This window comes from Arvicola amphibius, chromosome 4 (assembly GCF_903992535.2).
Source record: "Arvicola amphibius chromosome 4, mArvAmp1.2, whole genome shotgun sequence".
NCBI lineage: Eukaryota > Metazoa > Chordata > Mammalia > Rodentia > Cricetidae > Arvicola > Arvicola amphibius.
In genome coordinates this window covers 70,140,053-70,164,225 of record NC_052050.1, presented here as the reverse complement: position 1 = coordinate 70,164,225, position 24,173 = coordinate 70,140,053, and the positions used below count along the sequence as shown (strand labels likewise).

General features: G+C 49.1%; 1 protein-coding gene across 1 annotated transcript in view; it reads left to right on the top strand.

Annotated features, from left to right (window-relative positions):
* Positions 1-24,173, top strand: part of Adamts2 (ADAM metallopeptidase with thrombospondin type 1 motif 2) — a 198,492-nt gene that overhangs the window by 114,759 nt on the left and 59,560 nt on the right. Inside the window, exon 4 of the mRNA XM_042054890.1 lies at positions 20,590-20,792. Coding sequence (XP_041910824.1) covers positions 20,590-20,792 — 203 coding nt within the window. The remainder of the gene's footprint in view (positions 1-20,589; positions 20,793-24,173) is intronic.

Genomic DNA, 24,173 nt, shown 5'->3' with positions numbered 1-24,173 from the left:
CACTCTGAGTGCACAGCCTAGTCAAGCCCTGCTTTCCTCCCCACCCCTGGCTCTGGCTTTTGTTTCACCCCCCAGGAGTGTTTCCTGTGGAGGACTGGACTGATACAGAAGTAACCTCGATGGCTGAGCACTCACTCTTAAGACTCTTTTTTTGTTTTGTTTTTTAGTGTTCACTATTTCAGGTGACACCACATTGCGTATCTTTACACTTTGCCGGCTCTTTGAAGGTGCAGGAAGGGTGCAGTTCTTCAGCTGGATTTGCCAGCTGAAAGGGATTATCTATGTGGCGGTGGTAGGCCCCGGCCACTGAACTGAGAACAACATCCTGGCCTGTACTTACTTCTGATTTTGAGACAAAGGATTGCTAAGTTGCTGCCCTTGAATTTGCGGTCTTCCTGCCTTTTGAGAAGCTGAATCGACAGCCCTACACCACGAGTGCAGTTTAAAGGTTGGTAGAGATGAGCATATTGACTTTCTAGCTTGCCAGATACATTTATTCCCCCCAGCACATAACCCTGCCCCACACGTTTGGATTCTGGCCATTTTATATGCATAATTCTTCTATAAAGTATGAGGTTGAACATCTTTTCACATATTTAAAAGAAGCTTTGACTGTCTTTTCTGATAGCTGTCAATTTCATCTCATTTGTCTACTTCCCTTTATGATTGTTGGGCTGTTTCTTATTGATTTGTGGTGACTTTTTATATATGAAGGGTTGCTTATTTTTACATATTTAAGTAATCTAACTTTGAATGAACCCCTGCCCAGGTGCAGGATCAAACCCAGACCCCTAAGGGAGGGGAAGTCTGGTGTTCACTAGGGTTTGTTACTGTGTGCGGAACCAGATTTTCTCCTGGCTGCCTTAGAGAGGTTCTGTAATAAATCACATCTACCTTGTGCTGTCTTCCAGGATGGGAGAGAAAGGAAGGTAAATAAGTAGGGTGTAGGCTGCTGTCCCAGAAGCGTCTGCTAATGTGGGACTGATGGTCAGTGGGCTTGCTTTGTCGTGTCAGAACATGGCTATTGTCTGAGGCTTTCTAGGCAAGCAGAAGGATACCACTCAAGAAATGGACACTCAGGGCACGTCATGGAAGCTGCAGGCTGATCTGGCAGGCTCGCTTGTAGCACAACTAGTCAAAACTCAGGGACAGTAATTGATGTTCAACTTGAAGGCCACAGTCAGAAATGGCGATCCTGCCTCCAGGAATCTCAGAATGAGAATGAGAATGCGAGCTGTCTCCTCCCTTCTTATAATCCTCTCTAGTTCCTGCATAGCCCGGTTTCTATGGCAAACTAGTGTGGCTACTGGGATTAAAGTTGTGTGTCACCACTGTCTGGTCTATGAGGCTGACCAGTGGGGCTGTTTTACTCCCTGATCTTCTATTAAGACACAAATGAAACGCCACTACACCCGCTCTGTCCCATTTCACAAGCAGAGTTCTGTTTCTGTTCCTTCTAAATTGCTTGCCTCTATTTAACAATTACAGACCGTGGCCAGAGAGATGGCTCAGTGGGGGAAGTGCCTGCCCTGCAGCATGAGGACCTGGGTTTGGATCTCAATATTAACATAAAAGCTAGGCACAGTGGCTCCTGCCTGAAACCCCCACACTGGGATTGGGGTGAGTGACAGACAGGAAGATTCCTAGGGCTCGCTGGCTACCACACCAGCCTACCTAAATGAGAACTCCAGGTTCAATGAGAGACCCTGCCCCAAAACATAAGGTGAAGAGCAATAAAGGAAGATAGCTGCCATGTGCAAGTGCACCTGTGCGCGCACACACACACACACACACACACACACACACACACACACACCTCAGCAAAATAAATTTTAAAAAATTCAGAGCCAGGAAATGGTGGTACATACTTTTAATCCCAGCACTCTGGAGGCAGAAGCAGGTGGATCTTTGACTTTATGGCCAGCCTGGTCCACAGAGCGAGTTCCAGGACAGTCAGGGTCCTATATAGAGAAAACCAGTCTCAAGAAAAACAAATAAATAAAAAAATTAAAGGTATTGGTAGGTGTGGTGACTGAAGTCTATAACCCCAACAGTTGAGAGCTAGGGGCAAGAGTTTCAGAAGTTCTCAAGTTCCAACCTTGACTATACAGGAATTCAAGGCTAGTCCAGACTACATAGGACCCTGTCCCAGAAAATAATAATAATAATAATAATAATAATAATAATAATAATAATAATTTTAAAAGATAAAGAATCAGAGACACCAGGACAAATCTAGATTTTCAACCTCCTTATACAAAAAGAAGGGCTAGAAACAGGGGTGGCTCCCTGCCAGCCACTGCTGTACCCTTTGGCTGCAGGCAGCCTGCCCTGGACCACATATGCATCGCCCTGCCCAGAGACCATGCCCCCACATGACTTTTTCTATGGAAGCAAAATATTTTTCAGGAACAGAAAAACAAATGATAAGCCAAGAGGGAGGACCGCCTATTTGGGGGAAGGGAAAAGAGTGAGATTCTTCCTGGAAATCCAGAGGGTAGGCTCAGCATGTAAACAGTGTGTCTGGCTTCTAGAAGTACACTCTCTTGGGCTACAAACATAGTCTATGCAGCTGGCTGAGCAGAAACCCCCAAGGGTCTGGGGGACCTGAGTGAGGATTGCATTTGGCTTGGGGTCTGGGGTGAGAAGCATGTGGCACCTGTGGGCTGTCAGTGTGCTGGGAGCCATGGTAACCACTCTCACAAGGAAGGGAGAGCAGGTCAGTGACAATAGGCACCCACCTTACAGCCACTATGATCCATGCTGAATCCACCTGTCTTGCTAAGCCTCCTAGCCACCTTCCCTGTAAGCAGTGATTGGGGAAGAGACACACACGCCTCCTTTTGATATGGGTGACTGACCATTCCTTCAAGATGTAGTTCCCACAGCATCTTTCCACCCTGTCCAGCCTCTCCTTGCTCAGACATAGCGTAACAATAATGATAGTTTTCCATTGAGCAGACAGTTCTCATTGGCCCCAGTTCCTTTATTTTCACGAAGCTCCATGTAGTTGCCTAGGGAGCTGAAGAAGGGTCAGAGGTTGCTAAGTTCCTCCAGGAATTCGCCTCAGGGGCATGTGTGTGAGCATGTGTGTGGGGGGGTGTGGGCTTGTGTGAGGGAGGGTGATTCTATATGTTCAAGTATGTAGATGTACATAAGCAAGTGTATCCATGTGCAGGCCAAGCTGAGTGTGTCATTGTGTGCCTGTGTGTGACAACGTGTGGCGAATGCATGTTTGGACGCGGGTATATATGTGAGTAGAGTTGTGTCATGTTTGTAGATGTGAGGGTATGAGTGATCCTGTGTGAGTGGGTGTATAAAAGTGTGTGTGGACATCAGCATGGCAATTGCATGTGAGTGTGAGCATGGGGGTGATGTGTGGTGGTCACATGACCCCCAGAGGACGTTGATGAAGTGGTCCTGCACAGGGCCTGCAGTGGAAATGTCTTAGTTAAGGTTTTTATTGCTACGAAGAGATACCATGACCATGACAACACTTAACAAAGGAAGCATTTAATGGGGAGGGAGGAGAGAGCTTGCTTATAGTTTCAGGGGTTCAGTCCATTATCATCATGGCAGGGAGCATGGCGGCATGCAGGCAGACATAGTGAGTCCTATATCTTGCAGGCAACAGGAATTCGACTGACTCACTGGGTGGTATTCCAAGCATAGGAAATCTCAAAGCCCACCCCCACAGTGGCACACTTCCTCTAACAAACAAAGCCACACCTCCTAATAGTGGAATAGTTACAGAAATACTTCTGTGAGCAAAGGGAGATAAGATAAAATTGTAGGTTTGGGGACACCCTGGTGGCGTAACTCATCAGGTAGATAGGCTCTGCCCCAAACTTGAAGCTAGTCCGGGAAGGTAAAGGGTTCCCGCACAGCAGGGGTGCCTGTCTTGGGCCCTGGGGCGGATGAGGGTAGGAAGCATGGAGTGATGCTGAGTGCCTTCAGGTCTTAGTGCCCTCTGTGCTCTAGTGAACAGCATGTGCCCTGCTTTGAGAATGGTGCTCCCCATGCAGGACCCGTTTACTCACCTGCTCCATCTCCCAGGGAGCCAGCCTCCTGCTGCCTGGCATGACCACATCAGCTTTTAAACAGGAAAAGAAAACCCAAGCCTTCTTAGACCATGATTTGGGGAGACTCGCCTAACAGTGCCTGCCCTCTGCAGACTTGGGCTATCTGGATGGCAAGAGCCTGAAAAACTGAGTCTGGCCATCTTCAGCCAGAGGAAGACTGCTCTGATCCTCAGGGCAGTGCCCCCACCCCCACTCCCGTGCCTCCCTTTCCCTCCTCCTTAGGAAAAGCCCTTCCAGGCTGCTCTGTGGATCAGATTCTCACCACTCAGCTGTCTCCAATTTCTGATTTCCTTCCTTCCCTAAACAGGGGTATCAAATTAAGCCTGGTCAACACTGTGGGCTAAGAGCAGGCTCGGTGCACCCAGCAACACGGTAGTACCTCCGGGGTTGTTGGGAGTGGGGGAGCCCCTACTCTCCTCCTCCACCTTAGGTCAGGTCTTTTTCTCAGGCAGGAAACATTTTGAGAGAAGGGCTGGTGGGACCCACCAGGGTGTGGAAAGGCCCTACCCTCAGGTCCTTAGCTACCAAATTCACACATGAAGTCCAATAAGGAAAACTCATCACCTATGGGACTGAGTGATGGGAAGAAGGGCTCAAGATATACCTCAGGGGCCTCTATTGCTGGCAGCCCAGTCTGCACTAGAAACTCACCTGTGGGAGAGGCGGGCTCTGGGGAAGATGCTCAAAGCCAGGTTCAGATACCTGCGGTCTATGGAAGATGGGAGAGGCCAGGACAGCAAGGAAAGCCTGGGCCTCACTTGGGTTTGCTGCAATATCAGAAAAGACATGGTTTGTGGGAAGGGTGCTAGTACCTGACATTTCCTGGGAGAGGGGGTGAAATGCTACCCCCTTAGTGTCTTGGGCAGATCAGGATGTGGGGAGGGACCAGGAGGGGGGCAAACTACCTGTGGCTTCCATGTGAGGCTCCTGGGGTAGACCCAAGGAGCCTGGCTGCTGCCCACTCTGCCACCCATCTCCCATCATTCTAGGAGGCACTTGTGTCTCTGGGCTATCAATCAAGAGATGTATCCAGTTAGCAGAGATGCTCCTCCTATGTCTTCAGCATGGCAGAGAGGATGGAGACACTATTAAATCCTTCTTTGAGCAGGTCAGGGACAGAGCGGGGTGGGAAGAACAGTGAACAGCTGACCCTGTGAGACCTTTGGGATTTCTCTGTTTGATTCCCCAGTGTTTGTACACACACACACACACACACACACACACACACACACACACACACACTACATGGTCAGTTGGTACTATGCTTGCCTAACATGCACCGGGTCCTGAGTTCACTCCCCAGCACAGCATGAACTAGGTGTGGTAACACAGGGTTACAATGTCAGCACTCTGGTGGCAGGGGCAGAAAGTTAAAAAATTCTAGATCATCCTCAGCTACATAGAAAGTTTGAGGCCATCTTGGACTACATGATATAAACTGCCTATAAACAAATGAAGGAAAGAACGAATGAATTCCAGTGATCCAGTTACCAAGAAGGCAGTTGTGAGGCCTGTCCAAGGGGCGAGTGACACAGCTACTTACAGCTATTTACAAAAGCATATCCCTGCATCTCTAGCCTGTGCTGAGGTTTTCACTATGACTAAAAACCGGGTGACTGACTCTTTGTGGCACTGGATCACTGTAGGTGGACTCTGAGACAATGTCCCAAGCAAAGCCAGGGCACTGATGCCTGCAGAGCTGCCTGTTGTCCACTGGGCCTAAAAGCAGTTGCTGCCTCCAGGGGCCTGCCAGTCTCTGAGGGCAGTACCCCAAGCTGCTCCTGGAGGCAGACAGGCACACCCTTCACTGCTGGGCCCCTGTGGTATCTGCTAGGCTTGTTTCTACATCTGTCTTACAGAAGCCCTGTTCATACCCTACAGGGCTGCTGTGGACAGCAAACACATGAGCATTGGTTTTCACAGGACTTTTGTAAAGCCCCTGTCTTGCTGTTCTCTGGTACTAATAACAGTCTGCTCCCAGGTTGAGCAACACAGCTGGCGATGGTCTTTTTGTTGGCAAAGTGCCCAACTGGGGCAGGGCATCACATGGCCAGATACAGGGAAAGACCAAGCCAATGTGGCTTTTGGAGCAGCCTCACTTTGTGGATCCACGTGTGACAAGTGTGGATGGAATCCATTCATGAGCTGGGAACCTAATCCCACTGAGAAGGCCCTCCGGCTGCCCCTCTTAGGGTCTCCAACGTGAGCTTTGGAAGGAATAAACCACATCAGACCTGCACTCTGTGTGCCCAACATAGGATGTGTCTTTTGTTCATGCTTCCTGCGTCGCCTTTGTGGTCGTCCCCCAGGGGGAAGGAGGGTTAGTGTTATGCTTTGGCTGAGGCTCGTGGAATTAGCACCCACCCTGTAGTATCACCCTGTAAACTCCCAGCAGCAACCAGAAAGAGCCACGTCAGCCAGTTCCTCTGTTTGCCTAAACTCTGGGCAGGACCAGGAGGGCATGAGACGGGCAGGGACGTGATAAACAGCCCATCCTAGGCTGGGGGCGGAGAACCCGTGGCAAGATACTGAGACGGTTCACAGTCTGGCACTTGAGTCCTCCTGCATATATTGACCCTAAGCTTCTGCCAAAAGACATACAGGACTAATCCTGTGTGACATGGGGTCGGAGGAACAAAGGTTGGCGGGTAGGGAGGACTTGGTTTTGAAAATTCCACAAATGGGTTTAGAGTTAACTCCTGCCAGAGACCCAGCTCAAGGCCATGGCAGAGAAACTGGGGCTGGAATGGGCAAGGTTTCAGAGACTCCAGTAGGAGAAGGGAGCCAGCTTTGTGGGCTGAGGAGAGGCAGGTCCTGGAGTAGGGCTGGGTAGGCAAGGGTGTCGTGCCCTGAGCTGTGTGGTTGGATGGAGGTATAGAGAGGGATGGGTGAGGCAGTCAGTCAATCCTCAGGGTATCCAAGACACGTGAAGTGTGAGGTGTCTCGGGCCTTGTGGAGCAGTATCCAGAAAGCCACCAGATGTCCACATCAGGGGCTCCTGATGTGCGTTGGGCACAGGGATCATCTACCCTGAGACACGCTTCCAGCTTCCGCAGGCTTCAGACTGGGACTCTGGCCATTCAGGGCTCTGTGACATTGGTCATGAGCACTCCACTTACCAGTTTCTTGCTTCCCCCACACTCGAAATGAGATCCCAGGGAAACTCTAAGGGGGCCTGTGGGTGTCTGTGTTTTGTTCTGAAGTTCACGGCAAATATTTTCATTCAGTCATCTGCCAGCCTCTCCATTGGCTCCTGCCATCTGGCTACTTTGTGCTGGGGAGGCACTGAAAAGGAAACTCAGGCCCAGTTCTCTCCCCAGGGTGTTCTGTCCCACAGAGAGAAAGCTCTGTGTCCTCAAGGCCAAGGCTGGTTCCCAGGACCTGCCTTTGGAAGGGACAGTACTTTACTGGCCTCTCAGCTCCTAGCCTCCCTAGCCTTTGGAGGCCCCAGGAACCTGGTTGCTGAAGGGTGGGGGTACAGAGGCCTCCTGGAGGATGGTACCAGGAGAACAGGTGGGGACAAGAGGGTTCTGCCCAATCCAGCTGTGCTTGGTGACAGAGTGGGACAGGGGTGTTCCCACACCTCAGGTGAGGTCTGGGGACAAGAGGCCACCCATCCCTGCTGCAAATAAAACTTGAGAGGAGATGTGAGAACAGGGCCTCCAGCACAGTGGCTCACACACTTCTACAGGGATGTTGTAGCACCATGCCCCCAGGGCACGTATTTTGGGGGGGAGTGGCCCACTTACTTGGGCTCCAGATGTTAAATACTTAGCAGGTTTTCTCCTCACCCCACACTGGGCTTCTTGAGAAAACAAGAGGTGAAAGCCTTAGGCTGATGAGACTGTCACACCTCAGGTCTCCATACTCTGAGGGCGCTTTGGTCAAACTATCTGGGGCGTCAAGCTGAGGTCAGGGCACATGATGATGTCTGTGTGGGGGTCATGCTGGGACTCTTGTGTTTGCAAGAGGGGGAAAGCCAATTGAATTGATTCAAAGGACTGGAGAGCTGGAGAGTTGTGAGCCGTGCCACCAGCTGTTTGGGTCCATTTTCTGTGGCTCTAACAAATGCCTGAGACTCGTTACTTGATAAAGAAAGTCTGTTCATCTCAAAGCCTTTCTCTGAGGTGGCTCTGTCTGTGTGTCCTCCCTCATAGTCAAGAGCTAACGAAGGAGAACCCTGGCAGAGGGGTCGCCAGGGATTCAGGGCCATGGCTCGCTCTTTCCTCACAATGTATTCTCATGGGAACTACGTCTCCGTGAGTGACATTGTCTCTCGTGAGGGCCATGACCCCAGTCATCAAACACTTCCCACAGGGGGTTAAAGTCTTAATCAACTCTCAGATAACCTTGCAGGGACAAAGCTTCCACCACATGAACCTGGCTGTACCCAGACCACAGCCCAGCCTCTACGCCTGTCTGTCACAGTCTTAGTTTCATTGCCTGTCACCGTGATACAACACCGGAAAAACAGCGATTTGAGGGAGAAAGGGCTTATTTATCTCACAAGCCCAGGTCACACTCCGTCATGACAGAGACGTCACAGCCGCAGGACCCTGAAGCAGCTGGTCGTGTCTACAGTCAAGAGCAGAGAACACTGAACTAATGCGCTAATTCTCAGCTCACTTTCTCCACTCTCTTACAGTACAGGGCTCCCTTCCTGGGGAGTGGGGCCACCCACAGTAGGCAGGTCTTCTTATCAGTCAAGAATACATCCCCACAGAAATGCCCACAGGCTAACCTGATCTAGACAGTCCCTTACCGAGTTCCCAGGTGACTCTAGACTGTGTCAGGTTGATGGTTAAAACCAACCAACACAGCGTCCCAGCTCTGCTTCTCGGGAAGAAGAAGCCGCCCAGCCACCCTGGGGTCACCATCATGGCGGCTTCTCATCTACACCAGCAGTGTGCTTGGAGCTCACTGCCCTGGCTGGGGTGGCTTCAGAATAAAGCTAAGTTGGATTTGGCTTTCCAGAAGCATTTAAGGCTTGGAGAGGGAGACAGTTATTGATCAAAACAAAAGTCAAGAATGAACACCAAGTACAGGAGAGTTCAGTATGCTACCCCAGCCCCTGCAGCTCTGCGAAGGCAAAAACACAAAGGGAAGCTGGATGCTCCATGGCCCCCACCAAGGAGCATCCGGCGCTCCCGGAGAACATTACCTACGGACCTTACCATAGGCAGGGAGCCTCTTTTTCATCCCTGAAGAAGCCATGGGAGGCGGAGTGGCCCTGAAACCCTCAGGTTCCCATCCATGGAAGTGCAGAGGGCTTAAGTCCCTGCCCCTGAATTGTGCAGCTGAAGCTGTCCTCGAGAACCGGGACCCCTCCCAGCTCCCCCGCGCCACCTCGAATCGTAAAGATGACGTGGAATGAGCTGCAGCTGTTGGAGCTGCAGAAATTAATTCGGGTTTGGTAATAACGTTATGAAGACTGGGCTGAAATAACCGTAATGAGCTCCTTTTAATAAAACTCACCAGTGGGACTCTGTGCTGATGGCACCCGTGGGGTTGAGCCTGCTCTCGGCTTCCAGAGCCTCCTAAGAGCCTGCCTGCTGCCAAGCAGGGCCTCTTGCCTTGCCCTGATTATGCACCTAGGTAAACATATTTTATCTTAATGACCATCTTCAGGGGAATCTGCAGTCACAGAGTGATTATGTCTTCAAAGTTAACAACCGGAGGACTGACCTTCCTCCAGATGACCTCGCCTGGCCTGGCGCCTCCGTGTATGTTCCGTGACGCTGACGCTGCTCGGGTTTTAAGGCCTGACCGTAAGCCCTTGCAAAGGCTAAACCTTCAGCAGGCAGAGCTGGGTCAGGCTGGGAAGATGTCTCAGTCGAGAAAGTGCTTACCTGTAAGCATGAGAACCTGAGTTCTAGTCCCGAGACTCATAAAAAATCCAGGCACAGTAGAATGTTTACCCACAAGCCCAGTGTTCCTACAGGGAGGTGGACAGCAGAAACGAGAGACTTCTCAGGAGCTCATGGGCCAGCCTGGGGTAAGCAGCAGCCAATGCCACCTGCAACGCGGACCAACACCCAAGGTTGCCCTCTTACCTCTACATACGCCTGGTGGTGAGCCTCTCTTTCCTTTTTCTGAGCAGCATAGTGGTTCCTGTTCTTCCTGAGTCCTAAGGAACAGAGAAATCTGTTCTAATCCACATGGTTGATGCCTTGGGCCAGCAACGTGGTGTGGTTCCTCTGTATGCAAAATGCCTTAGTGAGCTGTGTTTTCAGCCGCTCACCTTGCTGGGCCAGCAGAGATCTGAGACACCAGCAATGTCTCTCAAGCATGCGGTCATGAAGGAGGGGAGCAGGCAAGAGCCTGCTGAACTCTAGAAAAGTGTTTAGCTGATTTTCTTCTAGCACTTCCATGACGTCATTTTGATCCTACCAGGCTGTACTTGTTCATTTTGCCTTACAACAAAATTCTGGAGGCAGCTAACCTTATAAACAAAGGGATTTGTGTAGGTCATAGCTTTGACATCCCAAGGGCATGGTGCTGGTATGGGCTTTGCTCTTTTCCTCTGCCTCTTATCCCCCTCAAGGAGACAGCTCTATGGACGTTGGGGTCTTAGCGGTAATAGTCTATCTTTGGGGTCTCCCTGGGGTGGGATGATCAGCTGTCTTCAACATCTGAGGCGTGCTGCCAACTGTGGCTCACTTCTCATCTTCACTTGCCATTTCTGTGTTGAGTCTTCCGCTTCCTGTGTTTTGTATCTTATTTTTTTTTCCTGGGCATGCCTTTTGTTTGGATGAACCCTCTCAGTAGCTTTTTCAGAAGAAATAATCAGCAGGTAAATGTTCTGGAATCTTGCATGTCTGGAAATTTCTCTACTCCAGTGCCATAGTTCATCAAGAATTTGGGGTGAGACTGAGACTGCAGGTCAGTTCATTTCCATCAGGATGTGTTCTCTCTCTCTCTCTCTCTCTCTCTCTCCTCTCTCTCTTTTTTTCTCTCTCTCGCTCTCTCTCTCTCTCTGCTTGTTTTTTTTAAGGTTTGCCTTTTTCTAATGCTGCTTCTGTGCCATCTAAGCAATTCTGAATGCATCCCTTTTTATTTTTTATTGATTTTATTGAGCTCTACATTTTTCTCTGCTCCCCTCCCTTCCTCTCCCCTCCTCTTCAACCCTCTCCCATGGTTCCCATGCTCCCAGTTTACTCAGGAAATCTTGTCTTTTTCTACTTCTTATGTAGATTAGATCTATGTAAGTCTCTCTTAGGGTCCTCGTTATCTAAGTTCTCTGGGATTGTGATTTGTGGGCTGATTTTCTTTGCTTTATGTTTAAAACCACTTATGAGTGAGTACATATGATGATTGTCTTTCTGGGTCTGGGTTACCTCACTTAATATGATGTTTTCTAGCTCCATACATTTGCCTGCAAATTTCAAGATGTCATTATTTTTTTCCTGCTGTGTAGTACTCCATTGTGTAAGTGTACCACATTTTCCTTATTCATTCTTTGGTTGAGGGGCATTTAGGTTGTTTCCAGGTTCTGGCTATGACAAACAGTGCTACTATGAACGTAGTTGAGCACTGAACCCATCACTTTAGGTAGACTTCTGTTAGCTTATTCCTGCTAGTTCTGTATGGAAGCTTGCAGGATCTCCTGTTCGCTAAAATTTCATAATCATTTGATGAGTTTTATTCACCTCTGTTGGGCACTAGATGAATCCTTTTCCACCAGGGAACACCCTCCAGTGAGGGGAATTCTCTAGATCTATCTATTCCCTCCTTTCTGGTTTTCCGTGCTCTCTGTGAAGCTTCTGTTATCCAGGTGGTATACAAATGAGCAAAGCTTCTCAATCCATTATAATTTTTCAGAATGACTTACTGGTTCACTTTGTATGAAAGCCCACAACTTCATTTTCCAATCATTTCACCAAGTTTATCACTTATTTCATTTTTTTAAAGTTTCCGGGAGCTCACTTTAATGTCTTCCCCGTTCTTGTTTTAAGTATGTAGCATCTCCTCTCAGCATACACATAATGCTAGCTCAAGCTTTCTGTTCCCACTTCCCCGCAGAGTCCATGTCTTCCCTCTGTTGGAAGTTGCTGCAGGTTTGTAGAAAGAATCTGGCATGAAATCACCCTTTAGATGGGCTTCACTGGGAGAGCTTTGGGCTCAAGACCGAGAGAGCCGTGAGGAGCTGCAGTGGGAGGGCATTCAGAGAGATAGCGACAGGACCCTGGAGGGAGAAAACAGTCCCTTTCCATTCCCCCAAAGGAGCTTCATGACTAAAAGCCACTGCCATGTGGAGCATGGAGGTCCCAGAAGTCTTCCCCTTCAATTCCAGAGGACAAAGTGCATTTCTGACTTTTACAGACTTTTGGGGTGGGTGGACAAACTCCATCACATGACCTATGCTGGCCAGGAGTCACACAGCAGGAAGGCACTAGATAAAAGTAAACTTATAATTAAATGTTGTCCTTGGTTTGGACCTGAGGGGGGGGGACTAGGTTTGCTCATAGTTGGTAGGGGTGGGGCGGTTCTTTGAAGAACTATAAGGTCAGAGTGTGTCTATCAACTCAGTTTGTGGGGATCCATGTGGGGGGTCAGGCGATGTCAGAGAGAGAGGCAGGTGGAAGGGCAGTGATCTCATGCCCCTTTCCTCTTACCGTGTGTTTTGTTTTGTTTTGTTGCTTCTTGGTCTCCATCTGCAGTGTCAGACACCAGAGATATTGTGGCCCTTGGCTCGTTGCTCATTTGTAGAGGTAAACACTCAACATGATAACTGCGATGAACGGAATGCCGGTGTTTGTAGGTGGGCTCCTTTTGCTCCTTGGTTCCTCAGAGTACTTGCCCAGTCTCTGTCTGGAATGGTGAATATCCGGCCATCAGCATCTTGGGAAAGAACAGACAAGGGGGCCTTCACTGAATCTTCCAGTTTCTAGAATGGTACCCTCACCCTTAGCCACACCAAGTCCTTGCATCCCAGAGATCTCTTACACCTTTTAAGGAATACTCCAGACCAATGCCAGTCCAACAGAGGGGCATGGGGGCGGGGATTGGCACTGCCCGCAACTCATCTGCTCCCCACCCCACTCCTGGATGGTACTTGCTGCATCAATTTCTATGCTTTGGGGAACTGTAGCAGAGACGAGAAGAATTCCGACTCTTCCCCATACCGACTTGGGGCTCAACTAGAATATATCAAGTTTATTACCACGCAAAGCTCTCCTGCTTCCCAGCCGATGACTGTTCTGATATTGCTTCTCTCCTGCTCGCCCTGGGCTTATAGCTTTGGAACTTTAAAAATAAAAGTTCCTGACTGACACTTTCCAGACAGAAGGATTCCAGAAAGGATTTAAATGGGCCGTTTATGTTCAAGTCTTGATTTTTACCCAGAAGTCTGGGTGTGCCCTTGGACATTTTATTCAGCACATTTCATGATATTAACTTGCTTTATTATAGTGAATGTGATTTTATAGACTATAGTCTTAATTCGAAGGCGTTTCTTTTCATTAGTCTTTCTCATACATGTCTTCTAAGTAAATTCTGCAATTTGCTAGAGTTTCATGATTCTTTTGCAGTTGTGTTACACTTGCAGATTAATTTGGAAGGGACTAATATCCAATCTAACACTGTATCATTTCCCCCTTTTATTCTTTAACTTTGGAATGTTAGATTGTTTTACCTTTTGCTTGTATTTGTACTTTCATTATTTTTTTGTTTCTCAGTATTATGATGGCTGTGCACTTTAGTTAACAGGTTTCCCTCCCCTAACCCAATTTTCTAGCTGGTGGTTATTCTGAACAAGTGAGTTATTGATCACTGTGATCTCCCTTCCTGTAAGATTAGATGTGTCTGTTCCTTGGGGGTTGGGAAGGACTTTCTGTGGAAGCATCTAGACTTTGCTTTGGCCGTGTTTTCAGCCTATTCTAGTTCTCTCTTTACTCAGTTCTCTGCTGCAGCTGTTGGATTTATACCTTCTCTTTAGTCTGTGCTTATTAGAACTTAAGGTGTGCTTAAGATTTGTTTATTTTATGTACGTAAGTGCTCTATCTGCTTGTACAACTTTATGCCAAAAGAGGGCACCAGATCTCATTACAGATGGTTGTGAGCCACCAAGTGGGTACTGGGAATTGAACCCAGGCCCTCTGGAAGAGCAGTCAGTGCTCTTAACCTCTGAGCCATCCATCCCCAGAACTGAAGGTTTTAAGACCTTCCTTATTACAGTATTTCCCAATTTTTGTTTCAACATTAATCATTACAGGCACAATGTTTTGGTTTTCTTAGTGTCTCAGTGTCTTTCATATATGCGTGAAAAGGGTGCATTTTATTTTTTTGGTGGTTTGAACACTGGATTGTCTTATAAGATCAAGTCCTTTATGTTTATCCCTAGTGTTTTCTCTAACTCATGTGCTGTTCTAGAGCGAGTGTGTGACTGCTCACAGCTACCTGAGCGTTGGCCTCTCCTTGCATCCATTTGATGCACTGGTGAGAGCACCAGGTTCCCCCTCACAGCTTCAGACCTTGTTTGCCTCAGCGGCCCATCCCCTTGAATACTCCAGATTTGATTTTAACTCAGGACAACATTAAGACACCTTACTTGTTTTCGTTGCCAATTACACGATTCACGTTTAATTTCTTCACCCCATTTGTTTCCATCTATCTTGCCTCCCTTCTCTTGCTTTTCCCCCATGCAAGTAATTTATAACTGGCTCTGCCTGTCAACGCATTTCCCTCCTGCTCCCACCCACCAATGTCATCTTCCTGGCCCGACGTGCACTAGTCTCTCCTTCCTGACCAGCCGCCCTTCTGCTGGTCCTGGGTTCCACTAATCTCTCTGCTAGGACTCCAAACCTTCCTAGCCCCAGGATCCCTCTGGGGCACTGGGGAAGCTGAGGCTTCCAAACCCATGGATGCTGTCTTCTGGGGGTCACTATCCAAGGGCAAAAAAAGCAGGGGATGCCAAAGCAAATCCACAAAAATGTTAGAAGTGCCCACGATTGTCACTCCTGCGGGAAGGACGGTGCTGTCTCGGGGAGGAGCTGGAGGAGGAGAGTTTGAGTAAAGGTCCCTTGAGGAGGTGACATTTCAGCTGGAACCTGGTGGATGGGAGAGATAGGGAGGATCATTCCAAGGGGAGAAGATGGTAGAGTCTTCCCCTGTCAGGGAACAGTGTGCTTCTCTATGTTATAAGCCCCTTCTTGACTTACCCATATTGTCCCCAGTGTTTAGTGAGGGCTATGGAGGTGACATACGGGGACTGTGCCAGTAGGCTTTGCATTAAGTTTGACAAAAACTCAGAAGAAGGACAGGATTCGGGGTCACAGTGATTCGGCGGTTTGGGGCCATGGTCACTTGTCCCTGTTGCTACGATGGTAGCTCACATCATGGAATGGAGGAGGTGGCTTCCCATCTCATGGCCACCAAGAAGCAAAGAGACTCAGGAAGGGGCTGGAATCCCAATAGTCCCATCCAGGATGCATCCCAGCTAACCTAACTTTCTTTTATTAGGCCCAGTCTCTTGAAGTTCCCACCATCTCCCAACAGTGGCACAGGCTTGAGCCTGAGCCTTGACCATGTGAGCCTAGGAGCTATTTAAGAGCCACACTTCATTGAGAGTAGAGATCAAACACAGTCCCTCTTCCACAAGCTCTGAGCCCAGTGAGAAGGCAGGCAGCAAGACTTTAGAACTGTCGGCTATAGACTGCCTTCCCTCTGGGTGGTTTGGGGGCTCCTCCAGGGTGTGCTCATGAGCTAACATAGGGCAGGAGCAGAAAAGTGAAGAGGCCGGCCCAGCAAAGGCACTGGCATAAACTTGCATGGGGCTCTGCAAACTCTTAGGCACTCTTGCACTACAGGGCTGGCACCAGCCCTACCTCACTCTGACTTTACAGACTAGAGTCCGGGTGTTTTTTTCCTACCAGTTTTGGTTCCCCTAAACTAGCCCTTGTACTGGTGGAGCATGGGGTATCCTCCAGGCCATGTTGATAATATTGGAAACGTTGGGCATGGTGGTACATGCCTGCAATCGCATCACACAGGAGGCAGAGATAGAAGTACAAAAACATCCAGGTCTACAGAATACGTTCTAGAACAGCCTGGAATACAGGGTAAGATCCTATCTGAAAAATCAAAAAAGAAGGAGGAAGGCGGAGGGGGAGGAGGAGGAGAGGAGGAGGAGGAGGAGGAGGAGGAGGAGGAGGAGAGGAGGAGAGAGGAGAAGAAGAAGAAGAAGAAGAAGAAGAAGAAGAAGAAGAAGAAGAAGAAGAAGAAGAAGAAGAAGAAGAAGAAGAAGAAGAAGAAGAAGAAGAAGAAGACGACGACGACAATATTGAGGAGCAAACCTACACTTTACTGTGGCATATATTCTGATTGCAAGATCACACTACTCCTAACATAAGAATCATTTTTCTTTTTGTTGTTGTTGCTGTAGACAGGGTTCCATGTATTCCATGCTGGCTTCGAGCACCCTCTGTAACCAAGAATGACTTTGAACTCCTATCCTCCTGAGTGCTAGGAGTATAAGTGTGCACCACCGTGACCATTTGATGCAATATTGGAGGTGCAAACACAGCTAGAGAAGCATTCTACCAACTGATCTGCATGGCCAGATTCAGAATCACTACTCTTTAAGGAAAAAGTCACACTGGTTCTAGGCCTTGTTTCAGGTCCCAGCTCCTCCTCTCTGGCAGTGTGGCCTGATGGACTCTATCTTTCTGCTCTTTTACTGCCCCTTGTTGATTGTCTTAATCCATTTGGGGTCACTATCACAAAATAACTGACACTGGGATACTTATTAAGAAAAGATGTTTATTTTGCTCACCATTCTGGGGAATGAAAAGTTCCAACAACATGGTGTTGGAATCCTGGCAGAAGCGCTCCCTGGCTGTGTCGCAACATATCAAGTGGCAAGATGTGGTAGAAGTATATTCCAGAGGAAGAAAAGAAGCCAGGTTGGGGGTCTGGTGCCCTCTTCTATAACAAGTCCGCCAGGGGAGTAACCTAGTCCCAAGAGCCCTGGCCCACTACCATGTGATAGCACTGGCTCTTTAATGAGTCCGGATCCCCTGTGACATAATTACTTCCTCTAGGACCCACCTCTTAGGAATCTGGCACCTCAATAACTCTTGTGTTGGGGACCATGCTTGCACTCTGAGACCTTGTGGGGACAAGCCAGAGGAGTGTAAGAACCTCCAGGAGCTCCTCTTTTCTGTGAGAGCTGAGTGCAGTTTCATCTCTGTGGAGGGTTGTGCACATGTCCTTGTCCTAGAAGCCATCCTGAGGATGCTCGAAGGTGCAGTCCTCGGCCCATGGGCTCAACACCCTTTGCTATATAAAGCTTGTGTAGGTGGGCTTAGCGGCTGCCCCAGTCTTCCCAGGGTAGGTACTCTGCTTCCCCCATCCTCTCCCCAGCCTGTTGATGTACGCTCAGCATCTTTCCTTTGCCTTCTAGAAACTCTCAGACCAGGGCTCTTACATATGGTTTTTGCTGTGTCATCCTTATCAAAGCAAAGAGAGCTCCAGATGCCATCTGGAAGGGTCCCCAAGCAAGGGAATGCCAGGAACCAACTATCTTTTGTTTATTCATTTTTAAAAGTTAGTCTCCTGTGATAGGCACCCAGACAAGGGGAGAGTCAGCAAACCAGGCCATGGGTGCTGGGGCACCTGTTCTCTCTCTAGCATCTGTCAGCCCCCCACCCCCTTGGGGTACCAGTGGTTTCTCCTTCTGTGTGTTTGCGCTTGCATGTGCATGTGTTGCTGGGAGAGGGAGCTACCACAGAGAAAAGATAAACTGGAGGCAGCAGTATCTTCCTGTCTCAGCAGGAGAAGGTCAGCATAGACAGTCCATTGCCCAGCATACACTAGTACTGACGGATGGGATGTATCGTTATGTGAGCAATGGGCCAAGGACCAAGTGGAATGAAGGCCTTTTTTCATGCTGGCAATCCACTATGTCTGGGTAGACCCTGAAGGCCAGGGCTGCTGTCAGAGGGATCACTGGAAGGTTGGTCCAGGACCTTTTGGGAGCTTGTTATTGGTCAGAGCTCCCTAGGAAAGACAGGCATGTCAGGACCAGAGTTTAGCCTGTGTTAAGGTCATAACCACTGTGAGGAAAATGGGGGTGTCTTCATGATTGATGAGGTAGAATATCTGCCTGGCTGATGACTCCCATAGGGACACAGAAGAGCAGGAGAGCAGTCAGGACAAGGTTCATCTGGTCCAAAGGCCGAGGGCAGCCAACCCCACTCCCTTGGTGTACCTGTTATGTCCTGAGCTAGCTGGAGCAGACCTAAGGTAGGTTTTAAGGAGTTGGACTACTTGGAGTGGCTGACCCATCTCTCTGCTCCTGGATTTTGGGGCCTCTCTACCAAGGGCTGGGTTGTGGAGAAGGTGTTCTAGAAGATAATGTCCAAGAAGTCAGTCCTGCTGATAGCTAACCTTGGTTGTCCTCGTCTTACCCTGGGAAGAGAGAATCACAATTGTGGATTACCTCTATCAGGTTGGCCTGTGGGTGTGTCTGTAGGGCATTTCCTTGACAGCTAATTGATGGAGGAAATCCTATCTCTCTCCTAGGCTGTGTAAGGAAGCAAGCCAGTAAGCAGAGATCCTCCGTGGTATCTGTTTCAGGTCCCTTCTCCAGGTTCCTATCTTGATTTCTGATGAGAGCCTAAAACCTCTAAGTGAAATAAACCCTTCCCTGACCAAGTTGGTTTTGGTCAGGCTTTTATCACAGCAGCAGGAGAGCAAACGGGGGACCCCTCCCCACAAAAATCATCATGATAAGAATAATGTCAGCAACGGTCATTATCATGCCTGAGCTGAAATTGGCATCTCCAAAACATCATTATCAAGCCCCCTTGCTTCGGATGGGCCTGGAGCACATGGTTTGGCTGAACAGCTGTGCCAGGTTGGCAGCACAGCTGCCTTGGAGAAGTCATCAGGCTGGCAGGTGGCTTCCCTGGTGACCTGGGCCCCTATTTGCCTTCTCTCAGTACACCTAGGTGACCCAGGGATGGCCCCATCTCTTAGTTTCTCAAGAGAAACTGGGTGTTCTTGGTGGTTTTTAATGTGAAATCTTCCAAGTTTCAAATGCTGTCAACCAAATTAGGTACTTTCTAGAAAATACCTTGTGGCCCCAAGGGATACCTCTGCAGTCTGCTATTCCCCTGGGGCTGCCTGTGTGTGACCCTGAGCAAGACAGGGGCAGAAGGTGGTGTCTAACTCCTTCCCCAGGGGAGGACTTTTTCTGTGGAAATTACCATCTTTGCTTCCCAAGGTGGCTCTGAAGGTGAGCTGTCCCTGCTCGCTGAAAATGCAAAGAAATAAATGCATGAAAATAGAGCAGCAATCCCTCAAGTCTTGTGTCAGGTTTAAGTCCCAAGCGGCTCCTCTGGAAGCATCAGGATGGCCCTGAATCATCTCCAGGCAGCTGAGAGGAGCAGCACTTAGCTCTGCATGGGGGCCCTTCCTGCAGGGCTGGCCCATTCCCCATGTCTAGAGTAGCCCTGGGCAGGATCTGCTATGTTTGTGCATGTGTGCATGGGTGTATTGCATGCACGCATGAGCATAAGGCTATGTACTTTAGATGTTCATTTGTGTGTTTGAACATATATGTGTCTGTGCCTGCAGGTTTATATACATATATACATATATATGTACAGAAAGTGTGTGTGTAAGTGTGTGTGTGTGTGTGTGTGTGTGTGTGTTATGTTATCAGCTTGTAGTGTTAAAGGTAAACTTGAGGGCATGAAGCATCTGTGGTTGTCTGCCACATAAGGGTTCCTCAGCTGTAAATCAGAGACTGAGGATACCCACTGTGTGACTGAATGAAGAGGTTTCCTGAGTGAAGAGGGTGGGGTAGGAACAGAACCATAAGCCAAGCTGTCTTGTATCTTCAGGAGTGCCTACCTACCCACAAATGTTTGGTCTCGCCAGTGTGAACCAGAGGGAAATCAAGGCAGACAGCATAGCTGTAGGGCCAGTAGGCATGGCATCCTGGGCTCTGGTCCTGTTGGTGGTGTAGACCCTCACCCTCGGACTCTACTTCTCAGCATAATCAGTGCATAGCCATGTAGGGGCGATCAGTTGAGCCTCTCCCAAGACACACTGTGGGAGGTGTGACGAGAGAGCAATCCCATCAGCACTGGGGTTGGGGGCAGAGTTCCCTGGGTGGAGAAGGGGTCAGGCATTGAGGTCCTGACCCAGGATACGCATATCAGACTGGTCCGTTCCTTGAAAGAGCGGGAGCTAGTTCAGGAAGGAGAGCTAGGAGTGAGGAGACACCGTGTGAAACATATGGTCTGTGCTGAGCCTCAGTTTCCCCAGTTTTGTTTGTGTTTTTCAGTCTTGCCCCTCTCTGGACTTCCATCTGTTCTGTGAATGGGCACAGTGCTCTGGTTCACGGTGCTGTGAGTTTTAAATGAAGCAGTGGTTACTCTGATGCCACCTGTAAGCCTGGCTGGTGACTGAGTTGTACCCAGATGGGTTCTATCTTTCTGTGATGCCCCTGGGGAGGGGGTGCTGGGCTGCTACCAAAGAAGGTGTCCTCTCCTTCCAGGAGCCTCCCGGGGCAGCCTGGAGAGCCTCAGCCGAGCCCTGGGTGTCCTGGAGGAGCACATCAGCAGCTCCCGGCGGAGGGTGCGCAGGCACGCCACCGACGATGACTACAACATCGAGGTCCTGCTGGGCGTGGATGACTCAGTGGTCCAGTTCCACGGGACGGAGCACGTGCAGAAGTACCTGCTGACACTCATGAACATTGTGAGTCAAGGCTGGGGGGGTGTAAGGGACTGGGAGTGGAACCAGTCTCTGGGAGGCAGGACTTGAGTAGGCTGGGAAATTAGGCTTGGGTGGGGATTAGGCAATGGCTGGGGGGGGGGGTCTATGGGTGGGCCCATTAGAGAGTAGGACGTGGCAAACTGGGCTGGAAGACGTCACCTGGGAAGTGGGTCTCAGGATGCCTGTGGGAGATGGTCTTGACTGCATTCATTAAAGGGGGAAGACTCTACCATTATGGGCAGTACCGCCCCCTGGTAAGTGGAGAGAAGGAGCCGAGCAGCAGCATCCATCTCTCTCTGCTTCCTGACTGTGGGTGGTGTGACCAGCTGAGCTCTGCCAAGCATTCATCCCTCTCTGTTTCCTGATTGTGGGTGTCGTGTGACCAGCTGAGCTCTGCCAAGCATTCATCCCTCTCTGCTTCCTGATTGTGGGTGTCGTGTGACCAGCTGAGCTCTGCTATGTATCTATACCTCTCTGCTTCCTAATTGTGGGTGTCATGTGACCAGCTGAGTTCTGCCATGCATTCATCTCTCTCTGCTTCCTGATTGTGGGTGGTGTGACTAGCTGCCCCAAGCTTCTGCCTTGAATTCCCCCACTGTGACTGACTGTGCTCTTGAGTAAACGCTTTCTCACTTCAGTTACTTTTCCCAGAGTCTATTATCACAGTGGGAAAAAGAAAGTAAAACAGAACGGGTCCTGGAGGGCTGGGCCGGACTCTAGGATTGAGCCTTAAGGGGCAGAACAGAGCTGACAGGCTGAGATCTTTTCCATTCTGGATGGTGGGCTCTCCAAAGCCCTGCTAGGAGACCAGCAGTTGGAGGAAGGACTAGGCTGTGACCATGGCTGTGCCTCTCAAGTGGAGCATGAGAAGGGGCTGCTTTGTGGGAGGAGGATGGGCTTACAGAGCACAACAATGAGCAAGGTCCTCCCAGGACCACCCTGGAGGTGGGCAGACAGACATGCAGAGATGGACTCTGCTCCTGGGAGCTAAGGTGGCAGCCTCTGGAGGACCCTGGTGAGAGTAGGGTGAGCTGAGCCCCAGAAAGAGATTGCCACCCGAGTGGGCTCACTCCTTTAAGTTGTCCTGGTTACATCCTTGGCTCCCTGAACTTCTACCTTTCCTTGCAAAAGTCTTTGCATTTGTACATTTTATTTTAGAAAATGTTAGTCTCATATTAATTTTTGAAAAGTACCTTTAATTTAATAACAACACAACCATAATCATTGAAATGAACAAACCCCTAAGATATGGCTGCAATAATAATAGTAACAACAAAAATAAATAAAACTGTAATGGCTGCAATTAATGATCTGCCAATGTGTGGCTGCGTGCCAGGCCCAGGCTAGCCACTTTCGGTGCAATATCTTAGGAAACATTCACACTAAGCCTATAAGCCCGGTTAGATATGCAGTTCTCATCAGCCTCCAGAATACGTGTTCTTCCCCTAGTTCCACTGCTGTCCAGCTCACAGGGAAAGGTGGGTCTTGGAGACTAGGTGTGTCCGTGGGAATGAGGTTCCAGTCTTCTGAGCCTTGGTGTTCCCATCATTAAAATGGGTCAGTTCCCTTGCACCCCATAGGGTAGTTTAAATGGCATAATGGAAGTGAATGAGTTTTTTCCATAAGGTAATGGCAGTTTCAATCTCCAAATAAAATGTAGCTTTGCTCACGCAGCAGTGACAGCAGCACAGAGAGCATTGTTCCTAAGGAGTCTACAGGGGGCCCCCGCAGGACTGAATGTGGGGCACTCAGCAGGACTTCTTCATGGGTCAGATGCATGAAAATCCTCCTTTTCCCTGGTGGAGGGCTCCTGTGTCACAGAGCTCCCTGGAAGACATCTAAAACTTTCCCCAAGTTTTGATCACAGGCATTCATTCATTCATTCATTCATCCATTCCTGCACATCCCTGTGACCCCACTGTAGCTCTATTTTGAATAAGGATAACAAGATGGTTTGGTTTCTAGAAAAACCCCAGAAACATAAAAAATGTTTTAAATGAATCCTGTCTCATCATCACAACAACAAGAAGAGGATTTCAGGCGAGCAACCCGAGGTGTTGAGGAAGGCTGTCTGGGTCACATCTGTTTGCCTTGTCATACAGATGTGCACTTGTGCACGCAGCAAGTGTTTATTGGCCAAGTGCTTGTCCTTGTGGGTGGGGTGGTGAGTCTGTCAGAAGGCAAGGGTGAGGCACTCCTGGGGCTCGGTGAGGCTCTGGGGTGCGGGGTGGCTCACCCCTCATCCACTCTCCTTCTGCTTCAAAGGTTCCTTGTGGACCGGGAAGATAAGGTTCTGCCCACGCTAGGAGCTGAGCATTTTCACTAACAGCTGGCGCCCCATGATCTTTAGAGCTGGGAAAGGGACTGGTGGATACTCTAGTGACCTTGGAGAGGAGGAACAATGAAGACACAGGTACAAAAGGACAACCTCCCAGAACGTTGCTGTGTGACAGAACTTTCTGTAGCTGTCCTTCTGGCCTTTGAAATATTGCAGACACTGGCCAGGTTGGATCTTGAGCTCTTGAAATCTGTCCAGGGAGAGGAAAGAACGGACCAGTTTTTTTTTTTCTTAACCCAATAGAATTTAAGGTTTAATTAAAAGCATTTTGTTGTGATAAAATATAAGCCAGGCCTGGGGCTGGGAAGATGACTCAGTGGGTATAGTGCCTGCCACATAAACCCTGGGACTGGAGTTCCAGTTCCCAGCACAGATGTAAAAAGTTGGGCGCAGTGGTACACACCCGCAATCCCAGTTTAGCTGGACCAGTGAGCTCCAGGTTCAGGGAGAGATGATCTCAAAAAGTAAGACAGAAGGCAGAAGTCATAGAGCAGGACACCTGACTTCCTCCTCTGGCCTTTCCACTCACACAGGGGCCTGCCTACATATACACACAAATGTGTGCACATAACCACACACGCCCACACACCTGCACACCCTCAAAAATAAATGAGTGATTTAGGAAGATGCTTGACAGCTGACCTCTCATGTGCACACAAATGTGCATTTGCTCACGCACACTCCAAATAAAGAGGGAGGGGGTGGGCACAGAATGACACACCTGCTGGCACAAGCCTATAATCCCAGCTACCTGGGAAGCTGAGGCAGGAGGATTTCAAGTTCAAGATCAGATTTGGCAGCTTAATGAGCTCTTGTTTCAAACGAAAAGGAAAAGAGAGCTAGGATTATAGAGATGTGTGGTAGGGAGTTTGCCAAGCATGTTATAGTTCTAGAGCCAGGCACGGGCCATTGTCACCATTTTAAAGTGCACAGTTTATGACATTAAGGACATTCCCATGGAAGTACAAAGGTCACACCATCCACACACAGGACTCTTTTCAACTTTTAAAGCTGAACCTCCCACC